The sequence below is a fragment of the Herpailurus yagouaroundi genome, unplaced genomic scaffold (assembly GCF_014898765.1).
Source record: "Herpailurus yagouaroundi ecotype Mexico unplaced genomic scaffold, PumYag 387, whole genome shotgun sequence".
NCBI lineage: Eukaryota > Metazoa > Chordata > Mammalia > Carnivora > Felidae > Herpailurus > Herpailurus yagouaroundi.
This window is the reverse complement of record NW_024412604.1, coordinates 990,712-1,007,331: the sequence shown is the minus strand read 5'-3', so window position 1 is coordinate 1,007,331 and position 16,620 is coordinate 990,712. Positions and strand designations below refer to the sequence as shown.

The 16,620-nt window shown below is 63.4% G+C and overlaps 1 protein-coding gene across 1 annotated transcript in view; it reads right to left on the bottom strand.

Moving 5' to 3' along the window:
* The window catches only part of PLXNA1 (plexin A1), a 43,940-nt gene that overhangs the window by 19,885 nt on the left and 7,435 nt on the right, over window positions 1–16,620 (bottom strand). The window contains exons 3-14 of the mRNA XM_040463286.1: window positions 9,219–9,359; window positions 8,289–8,389; window positions 7,846–7,969; window positions 7,590–7,743; window positions 7,160–7,259; window positions 5,891–6,005; window positions 3,348–3,548; window positions 1,302–1,398; window positions 1,038–1,231; window positions 763–914; window positions 544–664; window positions 110–246 (exon numbers count right to left, since the gene is read on the bottom strand). Of these exons, the coding sequence (XP_040319220.1) occupies window positions 110–246; window positions 544–664; window positions 763–914; window positions 1,038–1,231; window positions 1,302–1,398; window positions 3,348–3,548; window positions 5,891–6,005; window positions 7,160–7,259; window positions 7,590–7,743; window positions 7,846–7,969; window positions 8,289–8,389; window positions 9,219–9,359 (1,637 nt within the window). The remainder of the gene's footprint in view (window positions 1–109; window positions 247–543; window positions 665–762; window positions 915–1,037; window positions 1,232–1,301; window positions 1,399–3,347; window positions 3,549–5,890; window positions 6,006–7,159; window positions 7,260–7,589; window positions 7,744–7,845; window positions 7,970–8,288; window positions 8,390–9,218; window positions 9,360–16,620) is intronic.

The window sequence follows — 16,620 nt, the reverse complement described above, 5'->3', positions numbered from 1 at the left end:
CCCGTCGTTTCCCGGGCAACAAGAGGGGGCATGCAGCCATCTGAACCAACCACTACCCAGGGAAGGTAGGCCTTGCCCCGGCCCCCTACCCCCCATCTGCACCCCATACCAGGAGAAGGAGCAGGGCCGGCCGCCAACAGACACAGCCACGTCACTGCCTGCGTTCAGGTGGCTGCCCTCGATGCCAATCCAGGTGCCCCCGGAAAGAGGCCCTCGGGCAGGGCTCACTCGATAGAAGGTTGGAGTCTAGGGGGAAGAAGGGACTTGCATGAGGTGCAAGGAAGGCCTGCCCTGGGGCCAGAGGCCTGCTTGCACCCCCAGCCATGCCCCAGGCCCTGTGTTCACGGGCTCCCAGGCACGGCCCACAGTCAGGGCCCGAAGTATGCAGTGGGGACCTGCAGTTAGGCCCTAGAGACCAGGAGGCTGAGGGGAGACCAGAACAAAGGTGTTGCTGGATGAGGGGGCCCACGGAGGACCGGGAGCTCAATCCAGCCCCTGCACAGCTCCTGGGGGAGCCAGGGGTCTGGGCCGGGAAGGGCTTACCACGAAGGTGAAGCGCTTGGGTGACAAGGCCCGGTAGTGAGGAGAGCAGTCTCGCACGCACACCTCCACTAGGGCGTCGTGAGATCGCACTGTGCTGGCGTCCCCGATCTCGCAGACGATCCTGGGGGGCACCAGGTGACCTTAGCGGGCTGTGGGGTCCAGCCCGGGTGTCGGGACGCCCTGCCCACCTGCCCGCTGGGCCCGCCAGGCTGCACTCACTGCTCAGCACTGATGTACTCGCTCTCCACGGGGCTGCACAGCACCTTGCCCACGCGCACGCCCAGCCGCACGTCCTCAAAGCGCAGGCCCAGGTTCTCACCCGTGATGGTGAGCCGTGTGCCTCCTTGCCGCGGGCCCGTCTCAGGGAACAGCTGCGGAGAGGCCGAGGCTGGGACACGGGTGTGGACCACCATGGGCCAGGAAGGGCCCTGCGCGGGAGGCAGCCGGGGGTGGGGGGGTCCGTGTCTCTGCCCAGGGCTGGCAGGCCTGCCTACCTTAAGGATCTTGGGGTCAGCGCAGCGGCTGCTGCCATGGCGGGCATGCATCCAGGCGGCAGGTGCATCGGCGGGGCAGTGGGGGCGCAGAGAGCACCGGCGTTCGGCCACGCACCAACCGCACTCAAAGCGCGGGTCGGCCTTGAGGCAGAGGCCGCAGCTCTCTCGCAGGGCCGGGCACTTGTAGAGGTGGGCTGTGGGGAGGGGCACGGTCAGCTCGGCCCACCCTCAGCCCCACCCTCCGAGACAGCCCGCCCAGCTCACCCTGGATGTTCTGAGGGTTGTCGATGACGAAGTCACCGTTCCACACCACCGACAGGTTCACGGGCAGGTCGCTGACATCATTGCCCTCGTAGGAATACTGCGGGCAGAGGGCAGGCGGTCAGGCCACGTGCACCGCCTAGACTCTGAGGTCGCGGGCCACTGCCCACGGCAGTGACTCAGGGACTGCATGCCCCTCCTGGCTACCTCTGGGACTGGCCCCTGGGAGCAGGCTTGGCAGGGCAGAGCCTAGGGGCTCTGCCTGTCCAGAATGGCATTTCCAATCTGGACCCAGAAATCCCAGAGAGCCACCCACCCACTAGCCAGCCTAGAGAGCTAAGCTGTCACACGCAGCTCTCCCTCCACCACAGCCCAAATGTGCACGCGCGTGCACACACACACACAGGGAGTTTTCTTCTTGGTGGCCAGAATCCCCACTCTCCAGCCAAGGCCCTGTCCCCAGCAGCCACATGAGGCACACACTCCAGACTGACCACCCACTTCCCCCTGCAGTCTGCCCCACCAGGAAATCAGAACTCCCCAACTGGCCCCCTTGGCTATGCGTCACGGGTTCTCTACGAACCTCTGTTTCTTTGTCTGCTGAGTGGACTCAGTAATCCCTACACCAGGCCTGAGGTGTAAGATGTGTGCCCTGAGCTCTGGGCACAGGCCAGCAGGAAGCACCAGCAGGTGAGTCTCTGCCCCCCACCCCATCCCTGGATGGGCTGGGCTCAGGGACAATACCCCTCCCCCGGGAGCCCAGGCCCGGCGCTCCCAGCTGTGTCCCACTTTCTGCAGCTGAGGACCTCCACTCCATCCCAGAGCAATTCATCATTATTTTATCTGCAGGAATTTAATTGGATCCTATCAAATTCCCTGGTACTCCCTTTTCCCTTTCAACACAGTCACCGGAAAGACAAATGTGGGCCGGGGGGGTTGGGGGAGGGCAGGATGGAGGGGACAGAGGCTCAGGGACGGCAGAGAAATGGGGCAGGGGAGGCACCAACAGACGGCCGGAGAGCAAGGGGAGGGTTGAAGCAGCCAGGCCACAGGACCTGGAGAGATGCAGGTGTAAGGCGTGACAGAGTGAGGAGAGAGGATGGGAAGCATAGGGCAGGAAGGTGCAGGGACCTCTTGGGCCAGCTGCAGGGCGCAGGGCCTGGCCAAGTGGCGACCTGCCCCCAGGAGGCTGCTGGGACCCCCTGCCCACCCCGCTGGACACACGACGTGCTGGTCAAGGAGTCACCACCATTAGCAGGAGGCCACACCTCTGACCGTAGGCCTCTCCCCTGGGATTCTCTCCAATGACACCCTTCCTGAACAGACAGGGAAACTGAGGCCTGCCAGCAGTCACAGAGCCAGCCAGAGGAGAGCTCAAGTGGCCTTCGGACCACCATGCAACACCACCACCACCCCCCCCCCCCCACCCCATCTGCCAGGGAAGGACTTGGCTCTGCAGAGATCACCATCACTAAACTCCCTGGACTTGACTAAAGGCTTTAGAACCGTGACCCTATCAGGTTCTGGACTCCAAACGCGGCTGCTTCCTGGCCCGGAGGCAACACCACCAGCTGATGCGCCAGCCACTGTGAATGCTTTCTGGGGCTGGCCACAGGACACACAAAAGGAGCTGAGCGCTCGGTCACTGTCGCCCTGACGGTGGCCCTCCTGGGAGCACGGGTGAAGGTGGCACGAGGGCGTTCCCACACACCAATCTGGCCTCCTCACCCACGTCAGGAGGCCCTACGCAAAGCCACACGTGCACTTCCCACCCTGTTTCTAAGTATCCTCTCCCACATCTGAGACGGGCACCTGCCAGTCGTCCGGGTGGCTCTCGGCACATCTCCATCTGCGGCCCTCTCACCCACGCACCCGGGGGGCACCCGAGGCCGTGGCCCCGGCCTGCTGAGCCTGGAGTGCCTTCTGAGCCATCCCGGCCACCCTTGACTATGCACCGCCTTCGCGCTAAGGGCAGAAACTGGATCCTGAGGCCGTGAGGGTGATGGGCGCAGTCCGGCACATGGGGCTCCAGGAGCCACCCTGCCTCACCGAGGAGTTCTGGCACTGCAGGCTGGAGCTGTTGAAGCGCAGGGCAGTGACGCGGGCCGGGCTCCCCGGGATGTGGAAGAGGCACTCGTACCCACGCTGGCCCGACTGCGGCTGCGGAAGGTTGCGCGCGGCCAGGGTGATGGGCTTCACCACGCCCACCGGCACGTAGATCTGGGTGGAGGGCAGGATCTGCGGGCAGTCCTGGGGACGACAAGGCTTCGACTGAAAGGCTGGTTGTGAGCGCGGTGCCCCCTACTACGGCCCAGACCCCCGTCTGTGCACAGAGCCTGCGGGCAGGCACCCCTGGGCCCATTTTACACACTGGCGGACTGAAACCTCAGGAACTGCCAGCAGGGCTGGAGGCAGGGGGCCTGAGTTCTGCACCCGCCAGACTATGGCCACATACTATAGGCCCTCTCACCTGCGGGCCCAAGTGCCCTGCCCAGCACGCTAGGACCCCACTGTTCAGCACCGAGGGAGCCCCATCTGGCCCACAGCTGAAAAGGCCCTTGAGGCAGAAGCAGCTGAGCATGGGGCGTTGGGGCTTGAGCTCACAGCTGGGGGCCCAGGGAGCATGTAAAAATAGCCAGAGCTGGGCAGAAAAACAGCCCGGGGCCCCCAGGGCCAGCATTTGGGCAACAAACTGATGCAATGGCCCAGCTTCCTTGCAGCACTGCCGGCAGGAGCCGCGGGAAGGGAAGGCCCCGCGGGAGCTATGCTGAGCTGGGCTTTAAATAGAGATGCTGAAAACAGGCCATAATCCCCAAGCCCTGCAACAGCTCCCACGGCAGGCACAGGCCCAGGCCCAGGACTGGCTCTGCAGAGGTTCTGGGGGCCTGATGAGGGGCCCGGACTCTGGCAGGGACAGACCGGCAGGATGGCCACTAACTGCCGGGTCTGCAGGGATGCCCTCCCTCCCCTCCTCCACCCTGGGGAGAGGCAGGTGATGAGGACATGTACGCAGAGCTACCGTCCACGCATTCAGGCGCCCATACTTACACCAGCACTTCCCTGGCCATTTGACGGGGTGCCCAGGCCAGCCCCCAGGCCCAGGGACCCTCCTGCAGCCTCTCCAGCCCCCGGCTGCCCCTCCTGGACCCCCAGCAGCCCTGGCTCCTTCTGGCCACCAGGACTTGGCTCCCGTCACCCCCCAACACTATCTCTGCTGCCCAGGAGGCCCTGGTCTGTCCCGGGCTGTAGGCTCTGTGCCCACATCAGGCTGGAGTCTGACTGAGGCTGTTCCCTGGCACCATGTTCCTGAGGGGCCACCTCCCAGCAGATCCAAACCAGAAGCAGAGAGAGGAAGAGGGGAACCTGAGGGGGAGGAGCCTGCTCCTTCCAAGCAACAGGACTGGTCAAGTTTGGGCCTGTGTCATTCTCCTTAGAAAAGTCCCCATAAAACCCGGGACTACGGCTGAAGACGGTGTATCATTAGGATGAGTCCCTTCCCACGGCAACCTCCCTGGACCCCATGACCACCCTCAGCTCAGTCCTGAACCCTCCTCAGGAGGGTCTGCACGTGCTGTTCCACCCAGGCCCACGACAGCCCTCCCTGAGGTCCCTAGACCCTGGGGTCACTAACCAGCTTCCTGCTGCCCCACAGCCCCTGCCTGCCCTCAGGACACCTGTGCCCAGCTCCTCATGTGGGCCACACTCCGAGGGAAGCCCACTGCCCATCCCCACACCCTGGCTCTCACACCAGCCGCTCACCCAGATACTGCTCCCGCCAAATGCCCGAGGTCCCTGCCTGTTCCTGGCCTGCCCCTGACTGCCACCTTGTCCCATGATGGGCAATGTCACAGCAGGGAGGGGACAGGGGCCTGGGGAGTGATGGTGGAGGCTGGTCGGGGGAGGCTCTGTGAGGAGTGGCCTGAGGCACGCTGCACCTCTTCTGCCCCCACACCCCACACCCTCCTGCCCCGTCCAACCACGGGCACGGTGTCCACTGTGAACAAGGGCCCTGGCCTCCAGTTCCGGCTCTGTACCCTCTGAAAGGATCCCAGGTCGGCCGGTCCTGGTTCCGAGTGCCTCGGGTTCCAGGAAAAGTAGCCTGGCTGTTCATAAATAAAGTCAGCACCCTGCCCAGGCTCCAAAATAATTACTACCTAATTACTATCAATTACTACGCGGTACCTCAAATGACTCCGAGAACCAACCACCCACCCTGCAAGTCAGTCTGATGGGTTCCCTCATCTACACGGATTCTGGGCGCCGGGCCTTTCCCTCCTGCCCACACACCTCACCGTATCGGGTGGACAGTCCCCCTCTCCCTGCTTCGTCCCTCGGGCATCCCTTTGGTCTATCGCCCCCACACAGAAGCCCAGGTGGGAGGCCTTCCCTGAGGACCACGAAGTACATCAAGAGGCCACCAACAAACACTACTGGTTGGCCTCAGGTCAAGGTGGCCTTGGACAAGGTCCCAAATGGCGCAGGCCTCTGGTGCAGTGTCCCGGCCGCCCGTGGGAGCTCTCCCACTGCCAGCTGCAGGCGACACCCAGCTCGACCACGCCTCTCAAACCCTGAGCTCCTCAGGCTGGCCTCACCTCAGACACGTTGACACGGCCCTCCAGAAAGGCGCAGTCGGCAGCGTTGTGTGTGCACACGTGGCGGTATTTGCACCAGTGGCAGGGGAAGGAGCCGTTGACACAAGACAGGCAGCTGCGGGGAGAGGGCAGGCGTGCTGAAACCGGGGCGACCTGTGGCTCCACCCAGGGGCTGCATGGGGCCGCATCACCTGCCTGCTACTTCTTCAGCAGTTCACAGTGCCACCTCAGGACCTTTGCACTGACTGCTCCTCCATCCCGTGCTTTCCTCTCTTTGCACTGCTTTTTCTCTGGACCCTGAACACCTGACAGTCCACCCCAGTGTCTGCTGACACAACCTTCCTGGTTACGGACGTGATGAAAGCCTGCGCTGTGCACCGAGGTGACCACTGGCCACACCAAGTCACACGTGACAACAAGCACTGGGAAAATGTGCTGGTGCACGTACAGAACTGTCTTTTAAATTCCAATCTCATCTTAATTAACTTAGGTTTAAATTTAGGAGGGAAGCCGTTGCTGCAGGGCCCAGCAGAGCCGTGGCGGACATCCGTCTCCCTGACCAGAAGGCAAGCTCCGCCTGGCAGGCGCTTGTCCGGTTCTCTCCCACACATCCCCAGGGCCTAGACAGGTCCCTGCGGAGCTCTGGCCTGCGCAACCTCCTGTGGCTGGAGCCCTGTCATCTCTGCAGCCCCCATGGACCCACTTACACTGGAGAAAACTACCTCTAGCTTCTCCCAGGGACCTCCCAACCCACCGGCCACCCTGCTTCTCTCGAGACCCTCAATCCCCTCCAGCTCCAGAGTCCTGCCCACTGCTCCAAACATCCCAGCCCACCCTGGATAGAGAGATCATAACCTAGTAATATCAACACCCAGGCCCTCAGTGGGTCCCCACGAAGAGGCAGGCAGTCTGCCGGTCAGCCAACAAAGGCACAACTGAAACTCAGGTGCCTCTGGCTCTGTGGCTGACCCATACACCTGGGTGGGCCCCCCGACCCCACTCCTCACACCTCAGCAGCTTGCAAGAGGCCGGCGAGACTTGCCTTGTTTGAATCAGTGCACCTCACTCCCCTCCCCTGCCCCGCTCTCACAGCCCCGGCCTGAGCCTCCTCCCCATCTGCCTCCTGGAGGCCGTGCCCTCGCCGGCCCCCCTGCCAGGTGAGAGGCTCTTACGAGGGCCTCTCCTCCCGCCCTGACCACTGGGCCACACAGAGTCATGCCCTGCCCTGCCCTGCCGGGGTGGTCAGTGCAGAAGTGCCAGGACACTCACGACTGGTGGACGCTGCAGTTGTAGAAGACGAAGTCCACGGACGCAAACTTCTTGCCTGTCTCCTTAGACTTCAGGTAAAGCTTGACCACCCGCTGGTCTCCTGCAGAAGCAGCACGGGCCTGAGTCATTGGGGCCACCCAGGGCCGCTGGCCCCAGGACCCTCTCCCAGGGCCAGCCTGGAACAGGGACAGACCTTGCCAGGGACCCTCCCCCCTCACCACCTGCACGGCCCCTGGCTGCACCCCTGCCCCTCAGGCCCTGGGACCCAGGGAGCCTCCGAGCCCATGGACAGGCAGCTGCGGCCCCATCTCCCAGAGCAGGCACCTGCTCCTTCCCCTGCCAGCCTACAGTGACCACGCAACACCCATTCATAGACCTCACCAGGACAGCTCCAGGTGCCACTCTGATCCCCGCCCACGGTGGCACTCACCCTGGCCTCGTGTGATGGGCGCCACCTCCCGAGCAGAGGGCGAGCGGCAGTGGATGCGGCCATCCTCCAGGATGCTCTCGGACTCGGTGAAGTCCTCAAAGGAGCAGTTGACGCCAGCCGAGAGGTCGGGCACGTTCCAGGCCTGCAGCACAAGCTGGGCCCCACAGGAGGCTTCGGTGAGCAAGGAGCTCTCGCCGCCCCCCCCCCCGCCCCCCCACTGGTCACCCCGACCCCGCACCAGGGCAGCCACGCTCACCGGAACCTGAGACATGGTGACAGAGACGTTTCGAGGCTGCACCGTCAGCTGCACGCACTGCAGCAGGTCGGAGGCGAAGCGCTGGGGCTCGTCCGCCCGCTCACAGGCGTCCTGCCGTGAGCAGCTGCGGGCAGAGGGTGTTGGGGCTGGGTGTGGGGGAGGCGGCCAGAGGGGCACCCCGACCCTCCGGGCCCTGCTCAGCAGGGCTGTCATCACCCGCGCTAAGGGAAGCCCACCACCTGTACCCCGCACCCTGTCTTTCGTGGGCGGCGCTGGGCGTGCCATCACTCAGCCAGTCAGGCAACTGCCAAACGCCCTGCCCAGGAGAGACCCGGAGGTGCTCAAAAGGGAGCCGTGACTGCCCGAGGCGCCCGGGACGGCCACGTGGGGCTCTCCCAGGTCAGAGGCTGCCAGGCAGGGGTGTCCGGGCCCTCGAGACTCACATGCTGTGCAGGACACACCAGCCGCAGTGGGGGTCCCGTGACCCCAGGCACAGCTCGCACGATGCATACTGCACACAGCTCTCCACGGGCACACGAGTCACCTGGCAGCACGGGAAGCTTGGCGTCAGGCCCCCGCGAGGCTCGTCCCCACAACCCCTGCCAGCCTCACCTCCTCAAAGCAGTCGCGTGTGTGTGTCCTGTTCCCACACACGAGCGGGGCCCCCGTTTCAGGCCGCTTTCTAGCATGGTCTATTCAAAGGCTAGTCCTGGGTGACCCTGACTTGGCCAAATCAGGCTAAACAGGCCAGGGCCCTCTGCTAGTAGGCAGCAGTCAAGGAGCAAGCAAGTCAGTGCAGGTGAGACATCCAGGGAGGAATTGACCGCTCCAGCCAGAGTCACTCTCCCATCTGTCTGGATTCTGAGTTCCTCAAGGGAGCCTGGGCTCATCAACTCCAGTCCTAAGCACAGAGGCAGGCTGGGCCCCTCTTACCCCGACCTCGCCAGCTTGGATGGCACTGAGGTCCTCAGAGAAGTGGAATAACATGACAGCTGGGAGAGGGGCATGCGGTCACCAGGCTGAGAAGGTCAGAGGCTGGCTCCAAGCGCTAGGCTGGGAACACAAATGCACGGCCTCGATAAGGTGGGCCAGGCCAGGTGCCAACCCCATGGAGATGGGCAGATGAGGCCGGTGCTGTGCAGGCCCGCAGCCCGAGAATTCGGGGCCCCAGATGTATGCTCCCAGTCCTCAAATGACACCAATACTCCCACAAAGCTCTTATTCAAGTATCTGTTCCTGTGGATATGCAACTGTTCAGGGAGAAATTGAGAATTCCAAGTCTGACCGGGGAAAATCTGGAGCCAGGGTGGACAGAGTGGACCAATGATGGGGGCAGACCCACCCCCCAACGTGTCCTGCAGTGGGTCACCCACCTGCTTTTCAGTCATCGCATAGAGGTACTGGCGGTCGGGGCTGAGGACCAGGTCACGCAGGATAGGGCTGCTCTCTTGGGCCACCACACTCTCATAGGCCAGGGCTGGCCGGCCACCAGGGTTTCCCAGGTCTACCAGGATCTGTGGCAGTGAGGGATTAAGTGGGGCTAGGCCAGCAATGGCCAACGCTGGCCCAGCCCCACACCTACTTAAGGTCAGGGGTCTGGAACCCCTCCCCCAGCTGCCCCCCAAGCCCCGCAAGGATAAGGCTAAGGCTTCCAACCACACCACGGCCATGGGGGACAAACTTCAGCCCTGTAGGCAAGTCCTGACCTAGCCCCTTCATCCACAAGAACAACCACAACCCACCACCCGTCACCGGCTATACAGCCAAGCCCTGCACAAAAGTGGCAGGGGTCCCACTTTCCTTGGGGCCAGGCTGGGTGCCCCAGAGGAAGGCATATTTGTGCAGGGGGTAGAAAGGCACGAAGAGGCAGCAGGGGCCTTCAGGGACAGTGAGGTGTCCAGTGTGGCTGAGAAGTGACACCAGGAGGCTCCAGGGCAGGGAGGTGGCATGGGAGGGGGGGGGCCCCGGTGAGGTCGTGGAGTGGGGTGCACCCCAGCAAGAAGGCAGGAGGGCAGGCGTCTCATCGGCATGGAAATATATTCCAGATCCCAAACAAACCGGGCGCTAATTAGCCAGCTCTTCTCTGCAGCTTACGATGCTGCAAGTATTTTTAGTTGCTTTTACCAAACAAATGTATTTAATTAACAGAGAGACCCAGGGGGCTTTCCAGAGACGGGACTCATGGGGCGGCGTCTGCCCAGCTCCGCCAGTCCCGGGCAGGCTCCCAGGGCACAAGGTGGCCAGCCCTGCTCAGGCCCGCCCCTCTCTGGCTGTGACCCAGCAGCCAGCCCACCTCTCCACCTCCGCCTCGCCCCAGGCTCAGCCCAGCACCCCTCCTCTGCACCCCCACACTGACAGGACAGGGCAGGTCTCCTTGGTGGGGGTGGCCCGTGGAGCTGGCGAACACGTTCCCTGCGCTCTGCGCTGGCCGAGGGCGGCCAGCCAGGGTGGGGCGCTGTGACTCTGGGCCAGAGGCTGCCGGCTGAGGGAGAGGGGGAGGGCCGCATTCCTGAGAGCCCGAGGCCACCCCCCACATCCGCTCAGCTGCCTCCCAGCCAGGCAGGCAGGCTTAAGTCAAACCAGACCCGGAAGAGCTGAGCCCTGAGCTGGGCAGGGGGAGGCGGCCACAGGCCCGGCCTGGAGCTGCCCAAGTGGCTTCGGCCCACAGCCTCCAGGAAGAAGGGGTGCTGGGTGAGGGGCCGTGGCAGCCCAGCCTCAGCGCCCCTGCGGGTGAGCGTGGACGGGACCCCAACCTGGACCCAGCCGGCCCCACGAACCTTCTGCCCTCGGGGGTGGGCAGTTGCTGCTGGCGGGGAGTCTGCAGCCACAGGAGAGCTCAGGGAGGCCAGCAGTGCCACCTCTGGACACCCACACTGCCTGGACCCAAGGCCCAGCACAGACACCCAGCTGTGCAAGCGACATGGCACGCTGACCCGCTCTCTGCTTATTCCCCTACTTGTGAGGTGGTGACGACAGGCACCACTCCCCCTGCCAGAGCTGCTCTGAGAATCAAATAAGGACCAAGCCACTGTGCCAAGAAGAGGGGACAGAAGGCGGCTGGACCTCAAGGCAATCACCAAACCCCAGCAGCCACAACCCAGGCCTGGCAAGGCCAGCCTGGACAGTGGCCAGGAAGCAGGGGACAAGGAGGTCAGGAGGGCAGGGCCTGTGTGCAGGCCGGTGCACCCGTGGGACCCAGATCTCCAGCCCTAGTCTCAGCCCAACTGATCAAATCAGGACTCTGGATTTCTCCCAGAGCCCTGCCTTACACCTGTGCCCCCTCCCTGCAGGTGCCCCCTGCAGCCACCCAGAAGCCCAGGCCAGACCCCAGCCCTCCCAGCACCAGGCCCCCTCCCCCAGTGCCCCAAGCCTGGCCCCCCCCACAACCAGATACGGGGGACGGCTACCCAGGAGGCCTTGACAGCCTGGCCTGACCAGACCTCAGCCCCTTGCATGCAGGGGGCGCTCAAGAAGTGTCTGCTGAACAGGGAAACTGGAGGGGCCCTGCCTCACCGAGACACACGGACCACCAGTGTCCATATGGTGCTGACTCTGACCAACCCCCTCTACCAGGCCTGCCGTCTCCCTCCCTACTGAGGGCTGAGGGCATGGGCTGGGGCGTGGACGTCCTATCCAGGGGCACTCACAACCCAGCAGGGACAAGGGAAACATTACAGGGAAGGGCACAACCAGGGAGCACACCAGCAGGGGCCATGAAAAGGGGCAGGCAGAGAGCAGGATCCTAGGGGATGTAAGAGAGGAGGCAGGCCAGAGCCAGACTCTGAAACGCCCCGCCCCTGGGCCGGCAGCACGCTGACTCCAACAGGTGGCACCCAACAGCTGCAGTGGGGAGCGTGCATGTCCAGCTGTCCATCCGCCACGCATCCATCTGTCCACCCATCTGCCCAGCACGGGGCAGCCCCGGCCCTCAGACACGCAGAGGCAGGCCCCAAGGAGCCGGGACATTTCTGGAGAAAGCAGAGTAAGTGGGGGTGCCAGGGAGGCACAGCTGGCAGGCCCGTGGGTGGATGTGACGTGGGTGACAGGCTCTACACTGTATACTGAGTGGCCACTGTCCAGGCTCAGCAGGGCCCCTGCATGCACATGTGTGACTGTCGGATGGGCAGGAGGTGTCCAACCCAGCAAAGACCAGTGCTCGGGACATGCCTGCTGTGTCACAGCTGGTTTTCAAGCTGCAGGGCCCGTGCAGCACAGACAGGTGAACCGAGACTTGCGAGGCCCTGGACTGCCACTTGCACCTGGGGACATAGAGTCTGCTCCAAAAGCGGGAGGAGGGATGCAGTATGCCGCCAGGAAGGCATTCCAGGGACAAGGGGCGTGCAGGGCAGGCACGGGGCCAGGCGGCTGGCAGGACAGCAGGACATATGCCACGCCGCCGAGAGCGCACGTGCCAATACCACTCCCCTGCGCACAGCTGTCCAGTCGAGGGCCACCCACCTGGGGATGGCCCACCCTGGGGCAGCCGGCCCGCAGCACACACAGGAGAGACTTCCGGCATCCCCTGGGATCTTCCCTCCCACCTCCAGCTGTCACCTCTGTGCTCTGCAAACCCTTCCCCAAGACTACCAGAACCTTCCACAACTAGCCACGACCACCTTCCCTCCCATGTCCCACCACAGAAGAACCTCAGGGTCCAAACTCGGCTCTGTCCCTCTGCCATTGGTGCCCTTCCCCACACCTGCTGAGAAAGGATGCCTCATCCTCCTGCCTAGATGGCTGGAGAGGAGGTGGCCAGCCTCCCAGGGCATGCCTGCTGGGCTACACCACGCCCAGGCGCCCACCTGCCCCTGGCTCTGACCCAGAGGGACAGAGCCACCCCCGTCCAGCCTCTGGCCCAGCCCTCTGGCTCACCCACTTCTCCAACCTGGGTTTTTTTTCCCCTGTACCTCTGTACGTGGGGGAGTCCCCTACATTCTGAGCTGAGGCACAAGGGCTGTCAATGCCCCCAGAGAGGGGCCTGGCCCCAGCAACCTCTTGGTGCCAGGACCGAAAAACACTGGGCCACACACGCACCACCACCACGAGGCATCAACCGCCTGTTCCCACAGACAGGCCAGCATGCAATTTCACCTTCACCCCAGGCCAACAGGTCCTGGGACCCAGGACACACGGTAGGGGGTGAGGGGGGGTCCTGCAAAGAGAGCCCTGTGCAGGGCCAACGGGAGGTAGCCAGTGGCAGGTGGGCAGCCCCTGGCCCTGGGGCCTAAACCCCAGGCCGGCCCAGCCGGCTGCCCCCGCACCCATCACCGCGTGGCTCTCGCCAACTGCTGCGGCCTGGCCAGGTCAGCTGTCCGTCCAGCCCAGATCCAACAAAGAGCCCATTCTCTGTGCTGAGGGCGGGTGGGGGCACTGGGAGGATGTCTGGGCCACGCAGGCCGCTTGCCAAGGCCGGCACGCGCCCTAGCCGCCCGGAGGCAGGGGGCTGCCCAGCTTGGACCCGACCAGGGAAAGGAAAGAGTTCCCTGCTCTGCCCATCCCGAGATAACGGCCCTCATGTCCCTATCTGTGGAATAGCGGTGCGCTGACTAAACCAGAGAGCAGGTGAATAGGACCCCAGGTGATGGGACAGGCAAAAGATGGGAGGACAGCAGCCAGTGAACCGGCTACAGGGCTGGGACCCCATGGGTGTCTTCCTCCTCTAGTACATACAGCTGCCCAGCCTACTCCCAGCCCCCTGGGCAGCAGAGTGGTCCTGGGAGGGGCTGCCCTCTCTCCTTGAAGGAGCCCATCTTCCTTCTCCCGGTCAGGGCCGTGTGGCCGTGTGGGTGAACCCAGCTCCTGGGCCCCTCTCATCCCCTCACCAGCTGCCACAGGATTCCCCCCACCACCCCCACTCCCTCCAGCTGGGGGCAGGCTCCAGGCCCCTTCCTGGGACCATTCTCACAAAGGCCAGGAGGAATTTGATATTGGAAAAGCAATTAACAATTTCCTCTTGGCAGTACTTGGGTAATTAAAACATGATTTGCAGGAGGCCCAATGGCTCTAATTGGGCCAAACACACCTGGCGAGATTGGGAGGGAGAGTCCCAAGAATCTTGTCTTTTTTAACCCTAGCCCTCAACACAGAGGAAAGCGGACACCAACCAACATAAACAGTGGTCCTCTTTGACCCTTGGTCTCCTCATCTGCCAGCAGAAATCCACCTCACGGGGCTGTGTTAGAGTTCAGAAGCTCGTGGTTCCAACAGTAGGGGAGGAAAGACTGCTTGGAAAGCTGCCTGGGAACTGGGCCCCCAAGGCTAGATGCTGCCATGAGGTCGAGGTGCACAACCACCCTGGGGAATCTGCCCCACGGCCATGGAGGCCACACAAAGCTGGGCCACAAGGCAACACAGATCACACGGCCCGAGCCTTGGCCCTACTGTTCTCTCCTTCCAGAATGCCCTTCCTGGAAGACCCCTCAGTGGGGCTGTTCTAGTCTCTGTACCCACCTTGCTGCAATGCCACAGGTTCCCACGCCCTGACCCCTTAGAGGACAGGTCGTGGAAGTCAGGGACCTATCTGTCCATGGGCAGGGGAACTACACACTGCAGGCAGTAACCCTGGACCTTCATGAGGCCACCTCCACCAAGCCAGGCCCACAGCTAGGCGCACACGCGGCTGGGCACAGGGTGGCCACTGCCTGCCTGTGGCCGAAAGCATCATGCTCGTCAAAGATGCCTAGACGCCCCTGCTGTGGCTAAGGCCTGATTGGCCAGACCCCGCAGGAAGGTGGGCCTGTAGTGTAGGGCCAGGGGCGGGACCCTCCATGCATGCCTGTGGGCGACTGCTGACCACAGACGCAGGGGCAGAAAAGCAGTGCTGGCACTGGTTCTGGGACAAAGGGCAGGGGAGTCACTAGACAGACCCAGGGCGGGAATGAGAGGCCCCTGCGCCCTCTGGTGCTATGGCCCGGAGAACCAGAAAGAGCATAGCATGTCGTCCCCAGGACACACACACGTCCCCCAGAGTACCGGGCAATACCACCAAAGGTTCCAGGGACCACGTCCTTAGCAGGAAGGGGCAGTGCCCCACAGTGACCCACGGGCACAGCAACTAAGACATACGGGAAGCAGGCGGCCAGGACCCGTCTACTCTCCACTAACAACACTCTGGAGGGTAGAACTCCACCAGGACCCAGTAACCTGCCCCAAGCATGGCTGTATGAGATCAACCACTCGGCCAGGCAGTACCACACCTAATCCTGGAAATGGCAACACCGACAGTCCTAGAGCTTCAGGACAGGAGGAGAAGAGAGGCCCAGCGGCCCTGCTCCCAGGTGGAAACTCAACAGCAACGCGGCCCTGCACGCGCGGAGCCTGTGCCACAGAATTCACGTGGCAGCACCACCAATGCAGACCCACAGGGAACAATGCTGGGCCTGCCCCAGGCGGGAGGGCCCCGTGCACGCAGGTCTGCAGTACACGATGTCATCACGACACAGAACGGAGCAGGCCTGCCCACGACAGCACGGGCGAGCCCCACCAACGGCAATGAGCAAGGAAGACAAAAGACGACGTGCTACATGACCCACAGAAAACCCCAAACTGGCACAACAGCCCTAGGGACGGAGGTCAACCAGTAAAGTGATCCTTGGGGGAGGGAGCGACCTTCCTGGGGACAGGGGGCCTGGCATGCTTCCAGTGACACACTCCAGGCCGCACACCCACTGCTGTGTACTTTCCTGCAGATACATCACAACTGAGAGTGGACATCAGTCATACACTAGGCACGTGCAGGAGGCCGCGGACCTCCCTGCCCCACCCCACCCCCGCCACGCTACAGGCAGCCGCGTGCTTGTGCTCAGGGCTCACGTTCCAGCATGATGAGGACACCCGCAGGCACGGTCACCAACGGTGCAGGCTGCCCCTTGGAGCTTCTGTAGGTCTCTAGAGGTCAGGTCACTGGGAGTCAAGGGCATCCCCCTGCCACACAAGATACAAATCCAGGGAGGTGGTGCCACTCCCTGCCGCTGAGGAGTTCGGGGGCTGGGGGCCTGGTCCTGCCCAGGATCTCTCTCAGGGCCAACATCTTTCCCCCAGCCCCTCAGGGGCTCCCCAGTCAGCCTCCCGCACAGACCTGGGCTGGGGGAGCAGGGACCCCTGCTGGACGCGCAGAGCAGGCTCTGGCCCAGGACAGGTCCCTGGTGCAAGGACCGGGAAGAAGCCCACGCTGCTCTATGCAGGTCTTGGAAACACCACCCGACTCCCAGGATCTCTGAATTTCAGCATCCTAAGGAGAGTGGGGCGGGGGGGGGGGGGGGGTCCTAGGGGAATGGGAAAAGCATCCAAGGGGAAGCTTCTAGAGCTGTGAGGCCACTGGAGGTTAAGAGGTATCCCTGTCACTGGCAGCCCAGGCCCAGAGCAACCCACGCAGATGCTCAGCAGCTACCAGCACGGCTGTGATGCTGCAGAGCCAGGGAAGAGCTGGGGCTCCGGGGCCCAGAGTGCTGCCGCCACAGCCGTGTTCCTCCTCCACTCGAGGATCAGCACACAGGAAGGAACGGCGGCCTCCCCTGGGCTTCCCAAATGTCCCCAGGAGGCACAGCCCACCCAGCGCTGAGGGATAAAAACCAAGGCCCCAGCAGGAGGGAGCTTCGCCAGGCAGGCCCCCTTGCTAGCCAGACTCCAAAACGGCCCGGCCCAGCCCTGGAGCCCAGCTGGGCGGCCATCCCGCAGGTCCCATCCCAAGGCTGGGCACCCTGCAAGCCAGTGATGCCACAGCCCAGATCCCCATGGTCATAAACTGGTGGCCCACAGCACCCTTAGGTTGACCCA